Source organism: Myxine glutinosa, chromosome 9, assembly GCF_964187855.1.
Source record: "Myxine glutinosa chromosome 9, kmMyxGlut1.1, whole genome shotgun sequence".
In the NCBI taxonomy this organism is placed as follows: Eukaryota; Metazoa; Chordata; class Myxini; order Myxiniformes; family Myxinidae; genus Myxine; species Myxine glutinosa.
The window spans coordinates 66,481,076-66,507,976 of NC_136269.1; the positions used below are offsets into that span (position 1 = coordinate 66,481,076).

The following is a 26,901-nucleotide window of genomic DNA, read 5'->3' on the forward strand; positions in this document are numbered from 1 at the left end:
CTGTGAGCATCCAGTTTGGTTTCTACCCCCATTCTGACCCCCTCTATCTGCTGCTCCATTTGTTTAACTTCCCTTTCCGCTTGGTCCCTCATGTCCCTCAATTTGCCTTCCATACTGTTTTCTAACCCCTCTAACCCATTTTTCACTCCCTCTATCTGATTCTCCTGGGCAGCCATTCTATTTTCTACCCCCATTAACCCATTTTTCACTTCTTTTATCCCGTTGTCTAACCCCTCAAAATTATTGTCTAACTTCCCAAATTTCTTGTCTAACTCCTCAAAATTATTGTCTAACTTCCCAAATTTCTTGTCTAATCCCTTAAAATTATTGTCTAACCCCTCACCGGTACCCCTCGCTTCGTCCCTCATTACCCCTATTTTGCCCTCCAATCGCTCACCCTGAGCATCCATCCGGTTCCCCATTACCCCCATTTGGTTATTCATTACCCCCATTTTTGCTTCTAGCCTCTCCATAAGGGCCCCCATTTGCAACATAAAAAGGTTCGGATCCACCAGGGGCGCTGCCACGGTCGCGGGCGCGGTGACCAGCGAGGCGCCATTTTGCGCTCCCGCAATGTCGGGCACAACGACGCTATTTTGTGCGTCTGCTACCCTCGCTGCTTCGCTCTCCTCCTGTCCCTCATGTCCCTCAATTTGGTCCTGGACCGACCCTGCTTCACTCTCCCCTACCGGACCCCAGCCGTCTTGATCCGCCATAGCGCGACTTTCAAAATTCGAGTTTCGTAACACCAATCCAAATTTTGCTGTTATAATTTCGTCGAGCGCAGTAACCGCGGGACCGCGCTCCAGATCGATTTGGTCGAGCGCCGTACGCGCTCCGGCTCGATTTTCCCTCCCAAAATTTGGGCCTAACTAATTTAGTCCCGGGTCCGAATCTCACTCCTCGACACCAATTGTTACCGTACTAACACAATTGGTGTCCAAAATTTGGGCTAAATAAATTTAGTCCCAGGTTCGAATCCAACTCCTGACAACCAATTGTTACAGACACGACTTTGATGTTAAGGTGGGCCGAGCGGAATGGCCGTCGTGTCCGCACAAATTACCCGATTGTACTCGAACGTTGACGAAGCCGCGCCACGCTGGCTCAATAAGGAAAAAGAAGACACACGGCTGAATTATAATGACAGACACCAGGGATACGGTTCTCAAGACCTCCGGAGGAGATTATATTCGTGCGGAAGGTCAGATTACAGGGACGAGAGGTACAACATAGAAAGACAAGCACTTAGACACAATCTTATATTATTCCCCAACAGACGACAGGCAAACGGGACAAGGCTGACTCACACGGGGGTTGATGAAAAGGACAGCGGGTATCGATGGCTCAAGGTGCACTCTTGGCTCAAGGACAGGGTCGACCCGGTCCGGTCCAGAGATGCGGAAGGTTGCACAGCGCTCGAGGTGGTAACGTTCTTTCACAGGCGGGTTCTCTTCCTCTCAGCGGTCGTAGGCAACGTTCTTTCTCCAGCTGGGGGCGCATCTCACGTCACGTCCGGCGCGTGGCCGCGTATATCCGGCGGGGAGTGACACGCCCTTGGCTCGTTAGCTCCGCCTCGTGGAATCGGCACGTTGCTTCTCATTGGGTGCGTGCGGGGGGTTTACCAGGCTCCGCCCTTGACGAGGAGCTGACAAGGAGCCCCTTCGTGGTAACCCCGTGGAGCGCATGGTCTGGAGCGCATCGTCTGGAGCGCATTGTCGATGGCGGCGAACCGAGCCGGTGGGAGGACGCACACTCCCCCCCGCGCAGCGCCGTGCCCCTCTGTTGTTGTAGACGGGGAAGAAGATGGGAGGAGGTATGGGAAAGGTCCTAAACTCACTACTGATGCCATATAATCACATTCTGGTGCAACGAAGAGTCATAATTAATGGAGACGAGGCCTTAACTGACATAGACTAAGAATAACTAGGAAGATGTCCGAAAGTTGTCTACGTGTGGTGCGGTGGACCTGGGCACGACATTTAATGGGGGAATAAGGGGAAGGTCGGCTCTACTGATTGTTATTTACATGCAATGGGACTAGGGAATGGGGGATTGGGGAAAGTTGGGGAGTATTGGAGAAAATAGGGGAATATTTACAAGCGGATATGGAGGCCAAATTCCATATTCGCAACAATATATATATATATATACTGTATATATATATATATATATATATATATATACACATGCACACACACACGAGTATATATATAGTCGCGTGACTACAATATATATAGATTTATATTGTTGCTGTGGTGATGACCAAACGAGCTGTTACTCCGAGGCGTTCAATCAAATGGCGGATGATACGTGTGGGGGAGCAAGAGGGAGAGAGGAAACCGGAGCCTTACCTGAATGGCTTCCCCTCGACGACTCCACACCTGAAAAAAATAATTCAAACGAAAACGGATTTAAAATGTACAAAAATAACGGGTTTATTTAAATAAATGCGGGTACAAAGAAAATGCGCGATAAACTAAATTCCTAAATTGGGACCTCCCTACAAACAGATCCAAAGACAGACAAAAGGGAAAAATAACTGAAATTAAATAGGCGTCTGTGTGCACTTAACTGGACTTGGCCGGGGTGTCTCGTCAGGGGTCGTCAAAATCGTCTCAGGGCCTTGGCGGGAACCGCTCGTTTGTTGATGGGAACCCAGGCCTCGCTGTGTGTCACACTGCAGCGAGCCAGCAGCACTCGTCCACCCATCGCTCTTGCTTGGAAAGCCGCGGCTCTTCCTCCTCACGACCACCAGCAAGATATCGGCGCATGGCTGTCCGCGATGAGATCCAAAATCGGAGAAGAACCAGAAGGGCGTTGATGCGGAGAGAGAGATACAAATGCGATCGTTCACCAACAAAGTTCAAAACGAGCAGGCGCAATAGGTAATCAGTCAGAGCAAGGAGCCAAGGAGAAGAGAACAGAGGATGTTCGCTAGCTCCTAAAGCCAAGAAGAAGAGCCAAAAATGTCCACGAGCACGTTCTTTTATCACCCAGGCTATGATGTCGTCTGGGGTGCTTCACCAATCAGCGAGTCGCTCCCTACCAGCCCTTCCCTGCTCATATCAGCAAGTCCCATCTTACCCTGGCCTTGTGCCAATCAAAACCCCCACCAATCACTGCCCTTCTGAGTGTGGCCCTTGGCCCGCTGGTCCTGTGCGCTTCCAAAGTCAATGTCATCAGCGACAGCGCTCAATATCCTGGCTTCCGGTAGGTTTTATTATTAGTGAGCTGTTTAATAGGCGATTTTGGCTAGTGTATATGGTGTGGTGCCAAAAGGGACAAAGGAAATAAATTACAGAGGTAACGACATACAAGGGATAAATTACCCATAATCCCTGAGCTAATTAATTAACATACCCCACTCCTCGTAATGGAGATGAAGACACCTTACATGACATCCGGGCTAAACAAATTCCCAACTTATTACATGGTGGTTCTTCTTCTTCACGACAGTCGGAGCATGCTAATCTATACAAATCTACCTGGACTAAAGTATCCCTACCCTCACAAATGTAACTATATATATATATATATATATATATATATATATATATATATATATATATATATATATATATATATATATATATATATATATATATATATATATATATATATATATATATATATATATATATATATATATATATATATATGTATATATATATATACATACATGTATATATATATATATATGTATGTATATATATGTATGTATGTATATATATATATATATATATATACATATATATATATATATATATATATATATATATATATATATATATATATATATATATATATATATATATATATATATATATATATATATATATATATATATAATATCTGTCTTGTCTTGTCACTGTACTACTTTCTCAAACTTTTGTGAAATCGTACCAAACTTCTGGTGTGCACATATCTCTCCCATCAGTATGTCCGAAGGGTATTTTTGTTTGAAAAATTTTCCAATTTTTTTATTTTTATTTTTGGAATTTTTTGGGGAAAATTTTTTTTTTTCAACTTCAATTGTTTATAAAATGTGATATCGCGTATATTACAAATACATTTGTGCAAAATAATTGTTTGAATTATGATTGGTTTAAACCATGACAAAACGGCAACTCAGGTACAGTCATTTATCTATATATCTACACATCTGGGCAGTGTCTGTGTTGTCACTTAACGACTCCCTCAAACTTTTGTTTCCGTGGTTGTGAAGTGTTTTTAATAACGTTGTGGTGGTTTTGAATCATGTGGTGGTGAGGTATTTTGAATTATGTGGTGGTGGTGTTTTAAAATGACGTGGTGGTGAGATGTTTTTAAATCACATGGTGGTGAGGTGTTTTGAATTACGTGGTGGTGAGGTATTTATAATTACGTGGTGGTGAGGTGTTTTTAATTATGTGGTGGTGAGGTGTTTTGAATTACTTGGTGGTGAGGTGTTTTTAATTTTGTGGCTGTGAGGTGTTTTTATTACGTGTTTTATGGCTGTGAGGTGTTTTTATTACGTGTTTTATGGCTGTGAGGTGTTTTTATTACGTGTTTTATGGCTGTGAGGTGTTTTTATTACGTGTTTTATGGCTGTGTGGTGTTTTTATTACGTGTTTTATGGCTGTGAGGTGTTTTTATTACGTGTTTTATGGCTGTGTGGTGTTTTTATTACGTGTTTTATGGCTGCGAGGTGATTTTAATTTTGTGGTGGTGAGGTGTTTTTATTACGTGTTTTATGGCTGTGAGGTGTTTTTATTACGTGTTTTATGGCTGTGAGGTGTTTTTATTACGTGTTTTATGGCTGTGTGGTGTTTTTATTACGTGTTTTATGGCTGTGAGGTGTTTTTATTACGTGTTTTATGGCTGTGTGGTGTTTTTATTACGTGTTTTATGGCTGCGAGGTGATTTTAATTTTGTGGTGGTGAGGTGTTTTTATTACGTGTTTTATGGCTGTGTGGTGTTTTTATTACGTGTTTTATGGCTGCGAGGTGTTTTTATTACGTGTTTTATGGCTGTGAGGTGATTTTAATTTTGTGGTGGTGAGGTGTTTTTATTACGTGTTTTATGGCTGTGAGGTGTTTTGAATTACTTGGTGGTGAGGTGTTTTGGAATTACGTGGTGGTGAGGTGTAATCGTCCCAAACTTCCAGTCTGCACCTACCCCTCCCCTATGTACGTGCTGAGGGGTTCCTACTTCCAAAAAAAACATTCAACCTAAATCTTCAACCTAAATTGCCTATAGAAATGTAATATCACAAATACAACAAATACATTTGTGCAAAATAATTGTTTGTATTATGATTGGTGTAAATCATGACAACACAGCAACTCAGGTAAAGTCATTATCCTCAGCTAAAATAAGCCCGTTCCTCAGTAACGACGCTCAGAAACGACGAGTTGACTTTTGCGGACTTTGTTCCAGTCTCCTGATGGCTTCTTCAGCCTTAGCTACATTCGTTGCCGTTTTCGGACGACCGGACTTCTTTGCAGTGGCTACCGACCCTGTTGCTTCAAATTTCTCGACAATCCATTGTATGTTTTATCCCTGGTGTGGGTTAATATTGAATTCCTGTGCCAAACAGCATGCCGCCATCGTTGGTTATTCATTACATTTGTAGTAATGTTTCACGGCCGCAATGCGTTGATTCATTGAAAGGTAATTCATGGTTCAATTTGGTGCAAATTCAGTAACTTCCCAAACTCTCAGCAATAACCTGAAAAACCAAAACAAAAATAAATAAATTAAGAAAATTAATAATCTGCAATTATTAACAACATGACATCACAGAAAGAATCTGACAGCCGAAAAAAACAGAAATCGGGTGCGGGTGCTACTTTTTATTCACCCTGTATATATATATATATATATATCTGTGCAGTATCTGTCTTGTCTTGCTAGTGTTCTACCTCAAGTGTCTAATGTAAATAATACACATACTCATGTTTTGTGTGGACGGACAAACAGACAAACAAGAAATATGCTGTGCATAGCACGATACTTGCGAAATGCCTGGAATAAGTTATTGACCTTGGACCTATGTTGACCGTTTGGCCTATGTTGACCTCAAAAATAATTGGTTGGTTACATTTACAGACCTGATGTACAAATCCTCTTCAAATTTTAAGTCAATCGGATGAAAATTAAGGATTATAGAAACCTGACCTCAGTTGTTGACCTTTGGCCTATGTTGACCTTTTGACCTCAAAATCAATATGCTTCTTCCTTATGGCCAACTCTACCGTTTGGTGAAGTTTTGTGAAGATCGGTTTAAGATTGCGACCTGCAGGCGATTGACATACAGACAAACAAACAAAGACAGAATGGCGCACACAACCAATCAATATACTTGAAAAATGTTACTTCGCAAGTAACAACAACAACAACATGCATTTTAAGGCCATTTTCCCTGCTAGAGCGGGGGTTAGCCTTGCTGTCCCCATGACAATCTTCTCCATCTTGCCCTATTTTCTGTATCTCTCCATGTTAACCCCCTTGCCCACATTTCTTCTTCCACCATCTTTAGCCAAGTCTTTCTCGGTCTTCCCCGTCCTCTACTTCCTTCTACATTCATTTCCATCACTCTTCTCAACCAGTCACTTTCATCCTTCTTCAACACATGACCAAACCATCTCAACCTGTTTCTCTTCACAGCATCAATCACAGGCTCTATTCCCATCATCTTTCGCAATTCATCATTTGTCTTCCTCTCTCTCAACGATACTCCGCACATCCGTCGAACCATTCGCATTTCCACCCTTTCCAGCCTTCGTTGCTGCTCTACGTTCATTACCCATGTCTCGCTCCCATAAATCATAACACTTCTCACACATGCAGCATACACCTTTCCCTTCAGCTTCAACGACACTCCCCTCCTCATCAGCACGCCACTCAGTTCCCGAAACTTATTCCATGCACATCTCACTCCAGCAACCGTTGCCGAGTCTGATCCACCTTCTCCATTCAGCATGTCTCCGAGGTAGCAAAATGTTTTCACACCTTCCAGCTTCACGCCATCTCCAAGATCCAACTCAACATTTCCTCCATCTGCAGCTCCTTCTGTGCACACCTTACACTTGAATTCACCTTATTGCACACCTTATTCCTTGTGCACACCTTATTCACCTTCAGACCTTTTGTCGCCATACATTCCTTCCACTTGTTCATCTTTTCCTTCAGTCCATCCATACTTTCCGCAATCAACACCAGATCATCTGCATTCAACTCCCACGGTAAACCCTCCTTTACGTTCTGAGCCAGCACCTCCATCACAACCACAAATAGTAGTGGACTTCGTATCGACCCCTGATGCACTCCTACCTCCACCTCAAACTCACCACTGTTCCCGTCCTTCATCCTTACAGCTGTGCGCGCTCTTTTGTACATTGCCATCACTGCTCTGATCAACCATTCCTCCACTCCTAACTTCCTCAATGCCCATGTCAATACTTTGCGTGGAACCCTATCGAATGCTTTCTCCAGATCAACAAACACAAGAAACAACTTCTTCCTCTTCTCCATATACTTCTCCCGCAACTGCCTCACAATAAGAGCGCGTCTGTCGTTCCTCTTCCTGGCATAAATCCAAACTGCATTTCGTCAATCTTCACTTTCTTCCTTATCCTCCTCTCCAACACCCTTTCCAATACCTTCATTCCATGCTCCAATAACTTTATCGCTCGGTTCGAGCCACACTCCAGAAGGTCACCTTTCCCCTTGTATAGAGGGATGAGGGTACTCAGTTCCCAATCCACTGGAATGCGGCCTTCTTTTACCACCAGATTACAGATCTCTGTCATTCTCTTCACACCCCAACTTCCTGCTACCTTCAACATGTCTCCCACAACTCCCGTCATGGTTCTCTTCTTGAGGCAATGTTTTTTATGGCCGGATGCCCTTCCTGACGCCTACCCTCTTAGTCGTCTCGTTTAAAGACATGGAAATTTTGAGGGGGAGTGGGGGGGGGGCGGGGGCGTTGGTTCTTAGATATACGAGTACGCCACGCTACGATTTTCGCAAGTAACAAATGGACCCAAGTGCAATACTCTCTCCGCTGCCGAGGCTAATAATACACGGTATGGTGTACACATCCATGAGCTCGGGAGATGGGGAGTCAGGGACAAGAACAGGGAGCTTGCTTGATGTTTTCATTGAACAGACATTTTATATTCACTGTTCCACCCTCTTTGTTTGTCTCACTTGCTGCTAATTTGACCTTTCGTACATGCTTTACAGCAGGAAACAGTGTGATAATAGATGTTTGTTATGTACATTATTAAGACAAATTTCGCCCAAAATTATTAATGTATACATTTCTCTGACTTTTAACCAGCAGATTTTTACTTTTAACCACTTTTTACTTTTACTTTACAAAGTACTTTACTTTACTATACTTTAAGTACAAAGTACTTTACTTTAAGTACTTTACAAAGTACAAAGTACTTTACTTTAAGTACTTTACAAAGTACATTATACAAAGTATACAAAAAAACCACTTTTAACTTTAACATCCAATTAACCAGCAGAGTCCCCACCCCCCTGGGTGGGTCGAGTTTGCCCATCACTTGCTTAAAAAAAAAAAGAAAGAATAGTCTGTTTTGCGAGAAGAATGTAGATATTTGTGTTGTGTGTGTGCCTGAAAGGTTATTGATGGTCTAAAGGTTACGTTCCATTGGTAATTAGGGTCTTTTAGGGTCAATGGTAATTAAAAAGGTCTAAATGGTCAAGGGTCCAAGCTGTCTAACATGTCTGAAATGTGTAAGAGGTCTAAATGGTGTTGAGGTATAAGGGGTCTAAAGGGACTTAAGGGATGTAAAGGTCGAAAGGGTCTCTGGGGTTTAAAGGGGTCTAAAGGGTATAAAAGGTCAAAATATGTCAAGTGTTGAAAGTGTCTTCAAGCTAACAGTGGTCTTTAGGGTTCTTAAAGGTCTTGAGGGTTATTGGAGGTTTTAAGGGTCTTCAGAGTCTTGGGGGTCCTTATGGGTCTTAAGTGGTCTCCCAGGGTGTCAAGGGGTCTAAAGGTATACAGGGGCCTGGAACTCGCACACACAGTTGGTTCCTTTTATATACAGATCAACAAATGTGTCTAATATGTACCATTCTTAGAAATACGTGAACAACTAGTGAGGTGTTTGCATTTTGTTTAGGACAAGAAGTACTGGGACAACTTTTGGTCACTCTCCAGGAAGGACTTCGTCATGTGGATGACCAAGAAGCTAACACTGAGAGGTACAGCGGCCTTGATAAGGGTCCAGCTGTCTTTGGATCGGTGAAGCGACTCCGAGACAATGATCCAGAGCTGCACACAGACCAGCAGGTGTTTAGCATCGAGGGAACTTGGCTTCTTTTCTTATTATTAAAAAAGTGGGGATAAGTTGAACATGTAACTTGCCTATCTTTTAAATCCAACACATAAGTGGATCAAGTTCATCCTGATTTGATTTCTTGCAAAATCAAATATTTTTCAAGTATATTGGTTGGTCTTGTGCGTTATTCTGTTCGACTGTCAATGACGTACAGGTCACAATTTTAAACCGATCTTCACGAAACTTCACCAGATGGTAGAGTTGGTCATAAGGAAGAAGCATATTGATTTTGAGGTCAAAGGTGATCCTGAAGTCAAATTTCTAAAATTGGCATTCTTCATCCGAGTGACTTGAAAATTGAATAGCATTTGCATATTGAGTCACTGAATTGTGAAAGCAACTATTTTGAGGTCAAAAGTCAACACAAGGTCAAACTTCTAAAATCAATTTTCATCTGAACAAGTAATTTTCATCCAATTAACCTAAAAATTAAAGAGCAATTGCATTGTACATTACGGAATTGGAAAACCAACTATTTTTGGGGTCAAAGGTCAAATGTCAACTCAAGGTCAAACTTCTAAAATCATCCATTTTCATCCCCCAAAAATGTCCATTTTCATCCTATTAAGTTGGGAATTAAACAGCTATTACATAGTGCATCACTGAATTGGGAAACCAACTATTTTTGAGGTCAGATGGTCAACTCAAGGTCAAACTTCTAAAATCATCAATTTTAATCCGATTGACCCGAGCTTTGATTGAGATCGTCAATTTTAATCTTAATGAAGTGGACAGTTTGATTTATCCTTGGCAACGTTTTATTTTGGGGAGGGATGGATTTTGCAAGTATCGTGCTCTGCATGACGTCTTCTTGTTTTATGATTTCATGTGTTTTTTATGTCTCCGCGACAAAGTTTTTGGGTTATCCGTCTGTCCGTGATAGGTGTTTGTTACCACAACTACTTAAGAACGGCTGAAGGGATCCAAGTCAAACCTGGTACAAGTATGTATAATGATGTAAAGATAAATGGCTATGATGATGGTGTTGATAGGTCAAAGGTCAAAGGTACCATGAGGTAAAATTATATTACGACACAAACTTGTGAACCAGTGATGAGATTGTGACCAAACTTGGCATAAGTACATATTATGATGCAAAGACGAACTGATTAGATTTTGGCATTAATGGTCAAAGGTCAGAGGTCAATTCAGGTAAAAATGTGATACTTGAGAATAGCTGAGGGGATCTCAATCAAACTTGGTTCAAGTATGGAAAAACCTCCATCAGTGCATCCATCCATGATAGAGTATTTGTTACTAAAAGGTCAAGGGTCAGAGTTCACATTAAAACTCCAAAAAAGCATTGGCTATGGTGATTTAACTAAACTAAGTACATGTAACATGACACATATGTATACATTAAATATCGAGGTCAAATAGTCTTGAGGTTTTAGGTCAAAGTTGGATAGAGTAGGCAGAGGGATATCTGTCGACTTTGACGTCAAATTATGTCTAATTTAATTGTTTTGCTGTTTTTTTGTACGCAGTGCGAATCTGCCATTATCTCAGGACTGTTTGCCAAATGTTCCATGTTCATTGTTATCTGGCTCTACTATTTCATATCTTTGAAAAGCCGACTATATTTTGATGCAACTGCCAAACACAAGCTAATTTGAATATATTTGCCATCAATTGCTTTGTATTGATGTCGAAATGTTGGCTGTTTACAGATGTTCTCCTGTGGATCCCTGGCCCCCAAGATGGGCAGGCATTCTAAAATGGCAATGGGTGGCTGCTCTGGAGGTCACTCACTCAAACGGGCATCGCAACCCTGGGAGCTAAGTGATGGGTATGCATTTTCTCATCTGATCTATGTTGCTGAACATTAGTTGACTCTAAATCTGTTTTCTTAAAGGTTTCTCAAGGTTTTGCACTGGTCGATTTTTGTTCACCATACTGCTTTGCAAATTTTAAGAAATATGTACATGGCCAACCCTTTGGATGTCACCTGTAGACCACATATCTAAAGTTAATTTAGACGTTAATGAAAAAATTCATCAACGGAATCCCACAGCTCCGTCAGAGCCGACCTTAAAATGCATCCCTGATTTGTCATGCTTGCTCAGGTATATATTGTGTCCCTCTGGAATACCATGGGTCATCTTTATCATGTCTTCAACTATCGGCTGTTTTCATGGAAGTTCATTTCTGTATGCTGGCTGAGGTTTGCCAAAGCCAATGCAATTTTGACTTGGTTTCAGTGGATCAAAGTTACTAGCATTGCTCGACTATGCATCACTCCACTGGCAAACTCTGACATTATTTGTTACCTCCAAGCTGTTGATCCTTTAACATTGTAAGATAGGGAGAATTCAAATTGATGAACTCAACTTCTATCCAGCATACAAACTTCTTATGTTTGTTACCTCCACCACGAAAGGTTGATGGAGGTTATGTTTTCACCCTTGTCTGTCTCTTTGTTTGTCTGTTTGTCTGTCTGTCTGTGAACAAGATATCTCAAAAAGTCGTGGACTTATTTGGATGAAATTTGGCGGAGAGGTAGCATATGTGACAAGGATGAAATATTAGATTTAGATTTTAGTTGAAGATCCAGATTCGGATCTGGCTTGTAGAATTTTTTGAGTGATGGGGCCAAAAATGATACACAGTACGATATCTCAAAAATTTATGGACGGATTTGGACGGAACTTGGTGGATGAGTTGGCTCGATGACAAGAACAAGCCGATTAGATTTTGGTTAAGGTCAGTAGATCCGGCCTATCAGTGGGATAGAGAACGTAAACTGTTCAGCCTGGTGGAGGTATGCGCTCTATTGATTGCCGTTCTAGTTTAATATCGTTTTGATATTCAAAGATTTTGTAAGACGTATTTTCCATTGCTTTGTAGAATCGAGCAACTTTGTAGTTTTATTATAAGCCTCATTCAGGTGTGTGTTGAACAGCTTAAACATTCGATGTCGACAACCAATGACCTCCATGTTTTTTTGCTCTGCTTTTTTTTTTTTTTTTTTTTTTTTTTTTTTTTTTTGTATACAATATCGAGGCTCGTGAAAGAGCGAACATTAATCACAGAGAAAGACAAACCGACACATAAAACATATAACATAGGGAGCGGTAGACAAGATGGGGAGAGAGGGGGAAGGACACAAACACAACATTTGAGAGCAGGGACCGAGAGACATGGAGACATCGAGAGATCTGAGAGAGGGCGAGGGCTTTGGGGGGGGGGGCGTGGGAAGGGGGCAGTGGGAGAGGTATAAAACATATGGACACTGCCAGGACTTCCAGGAAAGAAGTTGGAATTTCAAACAAGGTGGATCTGGGGTGAATTAGCGGGGGTAGAAAAGATCAAGGTTTTGGATGGGGGAAGATAAGAGATGGTGGTGAACAGCTGTTTTAAAGACCTGGAGGGAGGAGTGGGATTGAAGGGAGTGAGGGAGTTTGTTCCAGAGGCGGGAGAAAAGAGGAATGAAAGAGTGAAGGTGAGCGGAGAGCCGAGATTTCGGCAGTTTAACCATCAGAGGGTTGCTGGCAGATCTTGTGCGACCTGTAGGAATATTTGGGGGACAGAGCACAGAGAGAGCTGGGGGTGCAAGGCCGGAGAGGAGTCGGTAGAAGACAGAAAGACCACCTACCTGCCTGCGGTGAGTGAGTGAAAGGCCCTCAGAGATAGCTTCATCGCGGGAGATTCCAATAATTCTGAAAGCTTTGGTTTCAACAGCGTGAAGCCGAGCTAGGTGTGAGGCAGGAGCACCGGCCCATAGGGGAGAACAGTATTCCATTGAGCTGCGGATGAAAGCCTTGTATGTGGTGAGGAGCTCAGGTGTGCCGAGGAAGGACTTCGCACGACGGAGGATGCCCAGTCGGCGACTGGCTTTGGAGGCCAGCTTGGAAATGTGGTTTTCCCAAGAAAGATCATGGCAGATAGTGAGACCCAAAATCTTGAGCGACAGAACTTCTTGGAGAGGATTGTTGAGAAAGTAGATGGGAGGGTTGTCCAGTCGATCTTTTCGGAGAGACATAGTAAGAGTGTGAGATTTGTCAGGATTGAAAGACATGTTCCACTTGTTTGACCAGTCTGTGATTTTGTCCAGGTCTTCAGAGAGTGAGGAGGCAGCAGACTGCCGATCTGAGGGAAGAGGAATGGAGCGGCAGAGAGTGGAGTCATCAGCAAAGAGATAGAGAGGATTTTCGAGAGAGTCAGAGAGATCATTGATGAAGACCAGAAAAAGCACGGGGCCCAGAACACTGCCTTGGGGAACTCCAGCCTGAACAGGAAGAGGAGATGAGAGAAACCCATTCAGGGCCACACGTTGACGACGACTAGAGAGGAAGTCCGCCAGCCATGCGTGGAGATTTCCATGGATACCAAAAGAGGAGAGTTTGGTGAGCAGAGCGGGGTGCCAGACCGTGTCGAAGGCACGTGATATGTCGAGGGAGACAGCTCTAATTTCCTGTTTGGCATTGAGGACCTCCATCCATTGTTGAGACAGCAGAAGCAGCATGTCCAGAGTAGAGTGACCTGGTCTGAAACCAAATTGATGATCAGAGATCAAGCCATTGGAGAAGAGGAAAGATTTCATATCAGAAGCAATGATGGATTCCATGACTTTGCTGATAATTGGGAGAAGGCTGATTGGTCTGTAGTTGCTAGGATCTGTTTTTGCACCTTTTTTGTGCAAAGCGGTGATGTTGGCTGATTTCCAAGCAGATGGCAGTTGACCTTGAGCAAAAGAGAGGGTGAAGAGAACAGAGAGAGGGTGAGATAGAGCAGCAGAGCAGGATTTTAGGACCCGTGGGCTGATGCCGTCGGGTCCAGTTGCAGAATCAGAGTCGAGGGTTGACAGAAACTTTTCCACCTTGTCAGGAGGAAAGGACACGGAGTCCAGGAGCAGCAGGGTACGACTGGGTATGGTGGGTACAGAGAGGGATGGGTTTGGGACACAAGATTTAGAGGCAAACACAGAGTTGAGGCATTCAGCTTTTTCACGTGCGGAGTCAGCTGTGTAGCCGTTTGAGGTAAGGGAGGGGATGGAGGGGGAACAAACACCAGAAACGGATTTGACCAGACGCCACCAGGATTTGGAAGAGGGAGACAGATAAGAGAGTTCGGTCTTGAGAACGGAGAGATATTGTTTCCTGGCTCTCCTGAGGGTGGACACACACTTGTTTCGGGCTTTGTGAAAGGAAATGAGATTTCCTTCCGTTGGATTTGCTTTCCAGGAGACGAAGGCAAGTTGTTTCTGGGCAACAGCCTCACCACAAGATTCCGTGTACCATGGACGGGAGGAAGGGTATGACAACTGAAGACGAGATGGGATAAATCTGTGCATGAGAGAGAGCAATTTACTTTGGAAGAATTCCCAGGATGAGTTGATGTCAGAGGTGGTAGAGATGGGAGACCAGTCCAGATGATTGATGGCTGCTTGAAGACCGTGCCAGTTGGCCTGAGTGAAATGCCAGACTCGTCGACGCTGAGCAGGCTCCCTGAGGATGGTCAGAGAGATGTCCACTTTAACAAGGACATGATCAGATGTTCCGATCGGAGCAGAAGAAGAGCAGCAGACATTTTCAGGGAAGTTAGTCATAACCAAGTCCAGAAGAGAAGATGTTCCGTTGACTGAGATCCGGGTCGGGAAATTGACAGATTGTGTCAGTCCCAGTGAGTCGCAGAAGTCCTTTGCTGAGGAGCCATGGCTGGTGAGAGAGGTACCCACACCCAGCCAACTGGCATGATGACAGTTGAAATCACCACATATGAGGAAGAGAGAGTTGGGATGAGTAGATAGAAGTTGGTCCATATCATCAGACAGCGAGATGTAGATGGAGTCATCACTGTTTGGTGGACGGTACAACACACATATGAACAAGAGGTGGGAGCGAAGGGGAAGCCGTAGCCAGAGGTATTCCTGGGGGTGAGGTGGAGAGAGTGCAGTGCAGGGCGAGTGAGGAAGAGAGTTTTTGATAAAGATAGCAACCCCGCCTCCAGGACGAGGCTCAGGTCTATCATACCGGAGGAGGGAGTAGCCCGGGAGAGATACTATGGAATCAGAGACATCATAAAGGAGGAAAGTTTCTGTTAAGCAGATCACGTCTGGTTTGACAGAAGCAACCTGTATGGAGAGATCGGTTAAGTTTGAACGAAGGCCCCGGATGTTTGAGGTCCATACCATTAATGAAGAGGAAGGGGGAGCATCAGATACAGAACAGGGGGGAGGAGGGGTAGGGTAAGATGTGGAAGAGGTGGAAGAGGTAGGGAGAGCTGTTGAAGGTGTGTCAGAGATTTCAGAATAGCTCGGAGAAAGGGAAGGATGGGGCGGACAAAAGGTTTGATGGTGATTGGGTGAGCCACAACGAGGTGTTATTTGAGGAGGGGGAAGAGCGAGGCAGAAGGTTGGGGGAGATGGAGGTGAGAGTTTGAAGGGGGAAGAAGCGGGGAGGACGCTTTGAGGAGGGGGAGTGAGCGGGGGGAAATTGAGAAGCAATGAGGGTGGGGAGATTTGAAGGGGAGGGGTGAGGGGGGAGTTTGGGAGGGAAGGGACAAGGGGAGGGATTTGAAAGGGATGGGATATGGGGGAGATTTGGAGGGGAGGGGTGAGGCAGGATTCTAGGAGGGGAGGGGCGAGGGGGCGTCTTGGCGGGGAGGGGTGAGGGGGTAGTTTAGGAGGGAGGGGGCAAGGGGGGAGATTTGAAAGGGATGGGTGATGGGGAAGATTTGGAGGGGAGAGGTGATGGGGAAGATTTGGAGGGGAGGGGTTATGGGGAAGATTTGGAGGGGAGGGGTGAGATTGGATTTTTGAAAGTGTACAATTTATGGGAAACGAACATTTATTGCAAAATGAGTTTCTTGTGACCTTCGAGTTAAAAATACGTTTAAGGACGCTGGATGGAGGATGGAGTGCAGGAGAGTTTAGGGAATGTAGAACAAAGGCACTATAGGAGATGGATATTTTTTTTGGGATGAATTGATTTGGTGAGCAAGTCGAAAGCAGCCTTTTAAAGAAGAAGAAGAAAAAGGTGTTATAAAATATGACGGAATACATAACTTGAGGGGAAAGTGTAAACATTGAAGGTTAATGAGTGAAAACTATCTGGGGAAATGGTGGAGAAACACGAGGTCGAAGAACGAACGAACGAATAAGAATGAATAAACGAATGAGAACAGAGAAGGAAATGTTTTTTTTTTTGTTTTTTTTGAGTTGAGATTTACACAAGGAAGTAGGCTATGGGTGAAAAGACTGGGAATACAGAGAACGAAAGTTATTGGATCACAAACGACGGACCACTGAGAGAAAAACAAAGCCTCAAGGTTGTACAGTGCACACTGTACAAGGCCTTGCTCGCGACACGGCAAACAGACGATCAATTTATGAAAGATAAACACCGAGAAACAACCAAAGTTGCACACAATAACTTCACACACCGAAAGATAAATACAGTTTCGACAAAATACAATTGTGAACAGACTTAACTTCGAAAAACGTGGAAACCGTTTGGAGCTTCGAAAATCCCTGCCGCCGTCTCCAAGATCTCGCGAGATCTCCGCGAGATCTTTCGACATTCATTTCACTCAAGGGGGCGGGCATATGGGGTATCAGTCTTTTTTTTTTTCAGCTGTATTTGGGCAAAATCTGTATTGGATGCCATATAAAGTGTGCTGCCATTGATAAGGTGTGTATTATGTTGAGGAGCCAACCCGTTTGTGTTAAGAGTAGGAAGACAGTTCCGCATTGTGTCGTGCTTCTGGCAAGACAGGTGCATGAGAACAGGTAAAATGCCTTCACTTTCTGTAACACACTGTTCAATCTTCAGTGATTGAGCATTAACACCACCTCATTTGGCCCCTGGTTTGTAGTCATTTCAATGCAAGTATACACAAACACACGCCTGTCATTCGATACAGGATGGCATCCTGCTTTGCTTCGCAAGCGTGCTGCTTGTGGAATACAAGGCCACAAACACACCTGGCCACAAACACACCTGGCTTTATGAACACCTCCACTGTTGCAATTGATGCGTTATTATCAGTGGAACCCTTTCCACTCCTCTGCTGGTGGAGGTGGGAGTGCCTCAAACCAGTGATTTTGGGACCAATGTTGTTTCTTATCTATCGATATAAACAACCCACTGATGCTTTGCAAAAGCCTCTTTCTTTTTTCAGACGACTCCGTAATGTGTCATACGGTACCCAATCCCATTGACTGGCAGACAGCAAGTGTTACTGTCTGCTGATATGGAATTTATGATATCTGACAAATGGAGTAACCCTCTGTGCATACAATAATCCCCCCTCCACACAAACGACCCCAACCCCACCCTTCTTATTCCCATATTATCTTTTCCTCTGAGGTGGTATACCTAGCATGTGGCCTTGACACTGAGCCTCACCAGACCCTCTGACTTTGGTAGCCACTCATTGTGATATTCCTGTGCCCCATGCTTCTGCCACCCAATCCCTTCCTCCTGTCCTTAACCGTCACTATACATAGGCCTGTTGGCACATACACCCACAGTTTTAGGCCAAGCTACTTCCCTAAGTCGTGGCCTTTTGTCTGACCTCAACCATATTAAGGCCGGCTCTGGCTCCGACACTTCTGACTCTGACCCTTCTGACTCTAGCTGCATACTACCCCACTCTTAACCTTGCGCTGCCCGTTTCCTCTGCTTCCATTTTCACCCCTACTGTCATGAGTAGCCGTCATGGTTGTATAAAGACTGCTACTGCCAATACCAAGTGTGTTTAGGATATTTATGCCATAGACTTGTATTTTTTGCACTCTGTACAATGAACAGTGAACATTGGTAAATGCAACTAACTCCATTAGCTTGAAGATACGGACGTATGGTTATTGTTCTCACAGCTTCGATTGCTTCTGTTATGCCCCACTAATGTTGAGGTGTGTTGTCCCATTGTGTCAGTTGTGTTTATCTGATGTCAGAGCTTGCATCCATATCCACAACGACTGCAACTGAGATTGGAAAACTGCTGCCTATACTTGCTTCCGCAGCAACAAAGCATCACTACACCCAGCATGTAAACTTCATTGAAAATGTGTGCAGGCAGGTGTGTTTCAAGTTATTCCTTTCGTACTTGTGCTTTGGTATATTGCTCATTTTATAATATACTAGCCGAAAGCACCTGGCGTTGCCCGGGTTCTTTTTGAATGAATTTACTGCTATAATTCAGCTTTTACTCGCGGCCGTAGAAGATAGACTACGATAATTCAGCTTTTACTCGCGGCCGTAGAAGATAGACTACGATAATTCAGCTTTTACTCGTGGCCGTAGAAGATAGACTACGATAATTCAGCATTTACTCGCGGCCGTAGAAATAGACTACGATAATTCAGCTTTTACTCGCGGCCGTAGAAGATTGACTACGATAATTCAGCTCAGCTTTTAATTGCGAAATGGGCCCAGCCCGGCTGAAGCGGCCTCGACCGGCCTTTGCCACCTAGCCTATAACCTTCCTGGGGCCCGTCCTGACATTTTTGGTTCTTTTTGAATGAATTTACTGCTATAATTCAGCTTTTACTCGCGGCCGTAGAAGATAGACTACGATAATTCAGCTTTTACTCGCGGCCGTAGAAGATAGACTACGATAATTCAGCTTTTACTCGTGGCCGTAGAAGATAGACTACGATAATTCAGCATTTACTCGCGGCCGTAGAAATAGACTACGATAATTCAGCTTTTACTCGCGGCCGTAGAAGATTGACTACGATAATTCAGCTCAGCTTTTAATTGCGAAATGGGCCCAGCCCGGCCGAAGCAGCCTCGCCACCTAGCCTATAACCTTCCCGGGGCCCGTCCTGACATTTTTGGTTCTTTTTGAATGAATTTACTACTATAATTCAGCTTTTACTCGCAGCCGTAGAAGATAGACTACGATAATTCAGCTCAGCTTTTAATTGCGAAATGGGCCCAGCCCGGCCGAAGCAGCCTCGCCACCTAGCCTATAACCTTCCCGGGGCCCGTCCCGACATTTTTTGTTTTAGGGGTTTCCGCCTATCTTTCACCGTTGAGATTAGCGCATGCAGACAAACAAACAAACAAAAACTTTCTTTTATATATATAGAAGATAGATAAAGATTGACGAACCCTTATCCACTAAATCAATGAGAAACCTGGTCATCTTTATCCCAATGTAGAATGGCGAATGTTTCGAGATATGGTTGACCATCCTTTCAATAAGTGGCTCATGTATTTCTCAACACCAAATTAATGAACAAAATTTAGAGGAGAAACATTTTGTGTTTTTGGATGTGGAGGTTGGCCAAGTTAGACGGCTCTTTGGGGACGTCCTTATGCAGAAAGTAAACACATACAAGCAGATTGTTGGATTTTAATTGTAGTCACACGAGCCCCAAATTTAGTGATACTCATGATCAAGACTTGGCGGCTTTATCACAGACGTTTCAAAGCGAGACCCACCCAGGAAGTACTGTATCCTTCACAACGTCAAGAAGTTCCAGAAAGAAGGAACTTCACAATCTCAATAAATGAGGGAGAAAGACAACTTTGAGTCGGTGAGACAATCCCTCACTCAAAGTCCAAAGAGATCCTCTCGCCCGGCGTGTACCAGACCTTGGTATTTCGGATCCTGAAGCAGGACATGAAACTTTATCCATAAAGTGCAGATAAAACACTCAGTGACAGGGCAGAGAAGTCCGGCGGCAAGGAGGGTATTCTCCTTCCAGACAGAACAGATATGGTCTCACCATGCCCCAGGCCTCAACCCACTGGACATATTTCTGTGGGGCTAAGCGAAGGCCAATGCTTACACAGACAACCCTCGTAACATCCATCAGCTCAAGAGTTATTAAAGTGTGCAAGATCCATCTCATCTCTGACATGCAAAAGGGTGATGCAGAACTTTGCTGTAAGAGTGAATGCTCTCCTGGTATGTCGTGGTCACATCGAACACATCATTCACACCATTCCATCATTGCACATTCACACCGTCATCAAAAAATCTCCCAAGTCCCTACTTTGTGATGGGTGATTGCTAATCTTGAATCTTGTATATATATTTTTCAAAATAGAGCACTGAAATAGTTCTATGACTTTCGAAACACCCTGCATTAAACAAGGGATGATTTTCGGCTTTTTAAGATGTCATCACTATAACTCCATTGACGTGCCTTTTCTCCAGCTGCCAGTTCTTGCGCAGCATGTAGGGAAACGTGCATTCAAGGTGCATTTGGAAAACTTCCTCGACAGCATCTTCTATGGGCTGGTAAGATGATATTTCTTTGTTGCATTGCTGAGATATTTCTTTGCCAGATATGTGAAGGAAACCTGTATAATGAAACGTTCACATGGGCATAATTTGATAGGATAGAGAAACGGGATCTGGATTAGTTTATAATACATCTGGCTGTGTGAGATCTATTCGGCCTCCATTAATAGCTTTTTCCTTGTCGTGCAGGACTGTGAGAATCAACTTACAGCATGTGCAGCCACCGAATGTCTACAAAGACTGGCTCAGATAATAGGTCCAGCCATTCTTCGTGGTCGTGTGGAGATGTACAATTCAAGGTGAGACCCTCGTCACCTGTGTGTGAAAACGATTTCTGAAACAAAATTCTACGGTTTTTTTGAATTTTTTTTTTTGTTGTTGTTGTGTAACTATAGAAAGTTATTGGTGTAAAGGGAAATGTGGTAAAAAAAAAAATCGTATTCATACAATACTTACCCTGCGCAGTCAACATGGTATGAGCCAACTCTTCTGTTTTTGAAGGTTTTTTTTTTTTTCTTTGATGCAATATCGCTGCCAGACCACGTGAGCGATGACATAAATTTATATTCTCTAATATAATTGTTGCGTAGATCACGCTCAATAAATTTCAAACTGGTCAGTCTAAGCGTTGGCCCTGTCGAATTATGATGTCATAATTAGCATATCTTATTCCCCATGGAGAGTACTTGACAATGAGCCATGTTTCATTTTTTTTGCCTTGAACCGGTTTCGGAGATTTTTTTTTTTTTTTTTTTTTTTTTGTATACAAGATCGAGGCTCGTGAAAGAGCGAACATTAATCACACAGAAAGACAAACCGACACATAAAACATATAACATAGGGAGCGGTAGACAAGATGGGGAGAGAGGGGGAAGGACACAAACACAACATTTGAGAGCAGGGACCGAGAGACATGGAGACATCGAGAGATCTGAGAGAGGGCGAGGGCTTTGGGGGGGGGGCGTGGGAAGGGGGCAGTAGGAGAGGTATAAAACATATGGACACTGCCAGGACTTCCAGGAAAGAAGTTGGAATTTCAAACAAGGTGGATCTGGGGTGAATTAGCGGGGGTAGAAAAGATCAAGGTTTTGGATGGGGGAAGATAAGAGATGGTGGTGAACAGCTGTTTTAAAGACCTGGAGGGAGGAGTGGGATTGAAGGGAGTGAGGGAGTCTGTTCCAGAGGCGGGAGAAAAGAGAAATGAAAGAGTGAAGGTGAGCGGAGAGCCGAGATTTCGGCAGTTTAACCATCAGAGGGTTGCTGGCAGATCTTGTGCGACCTGTAGGAATATTTGGGGGACAGAGCACAGAGAGAGCTGGGGGTGCAAGGCCGGAGAGGAGTCGGTAGAAGACAGAAAGACCACCTACCTGCCTGCGGTGAGTGAGTGAAAGGCCCTCAGAGATAGCTTCATCGCGGGAGATTCCAATAATTCTGAAAGCTTTGGTTTCAACAGCGTGAAGCCGAGCTAGGTGTGAGGCAGGAGCACCGGCCCATAGGGGAGAACAGTATTCCATTGAGCTGCGGATGAAAGCCTTGTATGTGGTGAGGAGCTCAGGTGTGCCGAGGAAGGACTTCGCACGACGGAGGATGCCCAGTCGGCGACTGGCTTTGGAGGCCAGCTTGGAAATGTGGTTTTCCCAAGAAAGATCATGGCAGATAGTGAGACCCAAAATCTTGAGCGACAGAACTTCTTGGAGAGGATTGTTGAGAAAGTAGATGGGAGGGTTGTCCAGTCGATCTTTTCGGAGAGACATAGTAAGAGTGTGAGATTTGTCAGGATTGAAAGACATGTTCCACTTGTTTGACCAGTCTGTGATTTTGTCCAGGTCTTCAGAGAGTGAGGAGGCAGCAGACTGCCGATCTGAGGGAAGAGGAATGGAGCGGCAGAGAGTGGAGTCATCAGCAAAGAGATAGAGAGGATTTTCGAGAGAGTCGCCCGAGTGCGGAGATAGAGAGGTGTGAAGTTTTTCCAAGATGGCGCCCTTACCATGTGACCTATGAAGTCATCATTATCACTAAATTATACAGGCGCTCCTATGGTTAAAATTTCGTGTCAATCGGACCAACGGTTACGCAGAAAATGAATTTAAAAAACGCAAATATGTACGTACGCACCCGAATGCCTACCCCTGTTTTTAGTTTTTTTTTTTTTTTTTGTATACAAGACCGAGGCTCGTGTAAGAGCTAACATCAATCAACAACAACGAACCGACACACAAAACATACAAAAAAGGGAGCGGGAGACAAGATGGGGGGGAGAGGGAAGCGCACACGTACAACAGCAGAGAACGGGGACAATGGAAGATCTGTGGGAGGGAGAGGGCTTGGGAAGGTGGGGGGTGAGAAAGAATAAAACACATGGACACTGTTGGAACTTCCAGGAAAGAAAAAAATCGGTATTTCCCAAAAAAAAGGTGGATTTGGGGTGAATTGACGGGGGTAGAAAAAAATGTGCAGGGTAACAAGTTTCAGAAAGACTTTGCTGTTATTGCCCAATACAGAAAGGGAAAAAGAGACTCCTCTTAAGTGTGGAAGACCAGCCAATCAGAGCACGTTTTATTAGCACCAGCTTGTATATAGAATGGTTCATTTGGTTATGCAGACGAGCAACTTCAAGCTGTACTTGCCCGTGCCTTGAAAAGCTCTGCTCACCTAAGTTATTCAAAAACTGCCTCAAGTTGGTGAAGCACTAAAATGTGTGGTAGTGCAGGTGAGTGCTTTGATGGTGATCACCACCGATCACAAGACAAAGCCTGCTTTGTGGGTTCCAGTACACCTTCTGTTGTACACTGTGAATGCATGACTGCCACCCTTTTTTCAGTTGGAACCACAAAAAATCCTCTTACTCACTTACCCCACACTCCATGTCTGCGGCCAACTAACTGCACGGCAACACGATGCGATAATGAAGCACTCGTTGTGAATGCTTCATGAACGCATCACAATCTTACGAGAAACAGTATTTGCGATGAGTGTTTCAACTGAATAAGACTAAGACTAAGAGGGTTGGCGTCAGGAAGGGCATCCGGCCATAAAAACATTGCCTCAAAAAGAGAACCATGACAATTACAACTACATATGGGCAGGGTACAGCCCGAAGTGGAGATCAGTTTCTGAGGTTTGGGACATGGAATGTAGGGACAATGACAGGGAGATCAGGAGAAGTGGTGGAAGTATTGGTCAGAAGAAAAGTTGGACAGATGTTGTGTGCAGGAGACGAGATGGAAGGGAAGTGGTGTGAGAATGGTGAAGGGTAGGCAGGGACAGAAATACAAGTTTGTGTGGCAAGGGTGCCCGGAGGGCGTGAATGGTGTTGGTGTCCTGTTTTCTGAGGAGTTTGTAGACAGTGTGGAGTGTGACCAGAGTGAGTGATAGGTTGATGATGGTGAAAATGATGATTGGAAAGCTCTTGGTGAACGTCATCTCGGGATATGCTCCGCAGGTTGGTCGGAGCGATGAAGAGAAGGACAAGTTCTGGTGTGCGATAGAGAAGCTGATGGAAAACGTGAAAGATGAGGAAGTTGTTGTGGTAGGAGGAGACCTAAATGGACATGTGGGAAGGAGTATGGACGGTTTTGAGGGAGTTCATGGGGTTACGGATATGGTGGGAGAAATGGAGAAGGTGAAAGGATTTTGGAGTTTGCTGGTGGAGCTGATTTGTAATACTCAGTTCCAGAAAGGGGATAATAAGCTTGTTACATACACGTCAGGTGGGTCGACGACAACGGTCGACTACCTGATGGTGCGTAGGCGAGATAGGGGGCACCTCCGGGACACAAAGGTGATCCCGGGGGAGGAGGCTGTTTCACAGCACCACTTGGTTGTCTGCGACATAAGGGTGAAAGGTGCGAGGAGAGCTCGGCAGGTGAAGTACCAACCGAGAATGAAGGTGTGGAGGTTGAAAGGTGACAGTAAGGGAGGCATTAAAAGAGAGGCTGAGTCGGGTCGAGGATGATGTGGTTGAGCTTGAAAGTGGTTGGATGTCAATGAAAGATAGTCTGTTGGGAGCCGTTGGTGAGGTATGTGGATGGACAAAAGGACCACCGAGGCACTCGGAAACATGGTGGTGGGATGATGAAGTTGGAAAGAGGATTGACGAGAAGAGGAAGAAGTTCAAGGAGTGGCAGAAGGCGAAGGGTACGGGAGCAGAAAAAGCAGAGCATGAAAGTTATAAGGCAGCCAAGAAAGAGGTAGCAAAGGCGCAGGAGACATGTAGGAAAATGTTCGGAGAACGCTTGGATTCGGAAGAGGGTCAGAGAGCGGTATTCAGGATTGCAAAGCAGATAGCGAAAGAGAGGTGTGATGTGAAGGGGGTGAGTTGCTTGAAGGATGAAGTGGGACAAATCGTTGTGGACCCAGATGGAATTAAAGGAAGATGGAAAAGATATATGGAAATGCTGTTGAATACAGAGAATGAATGGGATGGCAACATAGAGAGTAACCCAGTTTTAGGACCGGCAGAGAAGATAACTGAGAAGGAAGTTGAGGAAGCGATAAAAGCAATGAAGAGTGGAAAAGCGGGAGGGCCGACGGGAGTTGTGGGAGATATGTTGAAGGCAGCAGGAAGTTGGGGTGTGAAGAGAATGACAGAGATCTGTAATCTTGTGGTGAAAGAAGGCCGCATTCCAGTGGATTGGGAACTGAGTACCCTTGTCCCTCTATACAAGGGGAAAGGTGACCCTCTGGAGTGTGGCTCGTACCGAGCGATAAAGTTATTGGAGCATGGAATGAAGGTATTGGAAAGGGTGTTGGAGAGGATGATAAGGAAGAAGGTGAAGATCGACGAAATGCAGTTTGGATTTATGCCAGGAAGAGGAACGACAGACGCCCTCTTTATTGTGAGGCAGTTGCACGAGAAGTACATGGAGAAGAGGAAGAGGTTGTTTCTTGGGTTTGTTGATCTGGAGAAAGCATTCGATAGGGTTCCACACGAAGTATTGACATGGGCATTGAGGAAGTTAGAAGTGGAGGAATGGTTGATCAGAGTTGTGATGGCAATGTACAATAGGGCACACACAGCTGTAAGGACGAAGGACGGGAACAGTGGTTAGTTAGAGGTGAAGGTGGGAGTGCATCAGGGGTCGGTACGAAGTCCACTACTATTTGTAGCTGTGATGGAGGTGCTGGCTCAGACTGTAAAGGAGGGTTTACCGTGGGAGTTGTTGTATGCAGATGATCTGGTGTTGATTGCGGAAAGTATGGATGGACTGAAGGAAACGATGAACAAGTGGAAGGAAAGTATGGAGACAAAAGGTCTGAAGGTGAATATAGGAAAGACGAAGGTGATGGCAAGTGGTAAAGCATGTGGTGAGGTGGAAAGAACTGGGAAGTGGCCCTGTGCTGTGTGCAGGAAGGGTGTCGGAGTGAACTCCATTCAATGTACAATGTGCGCTGAGTGGGTTCATCAAAAATGTCGTGGTCTGAGAGGATCATTAACCAGTGTGGCAGCTACATTCAAATGTAAGGTGTGCACAGAGGGAGCTGCAGATGGAGGAAATGTTGAGTTGGATCTTGGAGACGGCATGAAGCTGGAAGGTGTGAAAACATTTTGCTACCTCGGAGACATGCTGAATGGAGAAGGTGGATCAGACTCGGCAACGGTTGCTCGAGTGAGATGTGCATGGAAGAAGTTTCGGGAACTGAGTGGCGTGCTGATGAGGAGGGGAGTGTCGTTGAACCTGAAGGGAAAGGTGTATGCTGCATGTGTGAGAAGTGTTATGATTTATGGGAGCGAGACATGGGTCATGAATGTAGAGCAGCAACGGAGGCTGGAAAGGGTGGAAATGCGAATGGTTCGGTGGATGTGCGGAGTGTCGCTGAGAGAGAGGAAGACAAATGATGAATTGCGAAAGATGATGGGAATAGAGCCTGTGATTGATGCTGTGAAGAGGAACAGGTTGAGATGGTTTGGTCATGTGTTGAGAAAGGATGAAAGTGACTGGTTGAGAAGAGTGATGGAAATGAATGTAGAAGGAGGTAGAGGACGGGGAAGACCGAGAAAGACTTGGCTCAAGACGGTGGAAGAAGACATGGGGGCAAGGGGGTTAACAAGGAGAGATGCAGAAAATAGGGGAAAATGGAGAAGATTGTCATGGGGACCGCAAGGCTAACCCCCGCTCTTGCAGGGAAAATGGATGTTGTTGTTGTTGTTTCAACTGAATAAATGGAACGATTTGTCTAAGAACTCCATGAAATCCATCAGCACGCTTAATCTTTCGACTCGCTTTGAAAAATAAAAATCGGTTTTTGGACCTTTTAGCACGCCCGCATTTCCCAGCAAGAAATAACCATTGTGTGTTTGGTCCGGTCTGAGCGCTCGCTTCTGATTTCTCTTTCC

General features: G+C 44.4%; 1 protein-coding gene across 3 annotated transcripts in view; it reads left to right on the top strand.

Moving 5' to 3' along the window:
* Positions 1–26,901, top strand: part of LOC137435359 (uncharacterized) — a 452,519-nt gene that overhangs the window by 424,217 nt on the left and 1,401 nt on the right. For all 3 annotated transcript variants that reach the window (XM_078784413.1, XM_068129070.2, XM_078784414.1), the window contains exons 12-16: positions 9,144–9,313; positions 11,033–11,151; positions 18,242–18,386; positions 20,478–20,561; positions 20,754–20,863. In XM_078784413.1, the coding sequence (XP_078640539.1) occupies positions 9,144–9,313; positions 11,033–11,151; positions 18,242–18,386; positions 20,478–20,561; positions 20,754–20,863 (628 nt within the window). The remainder of the gene's footprint in view (positions 1–9,143; positions 9,314–11,032; positions 11,152–18,241; positions 18,387–20,477; positions 20,562–20,753; positions 20,864–26,901) is intronic.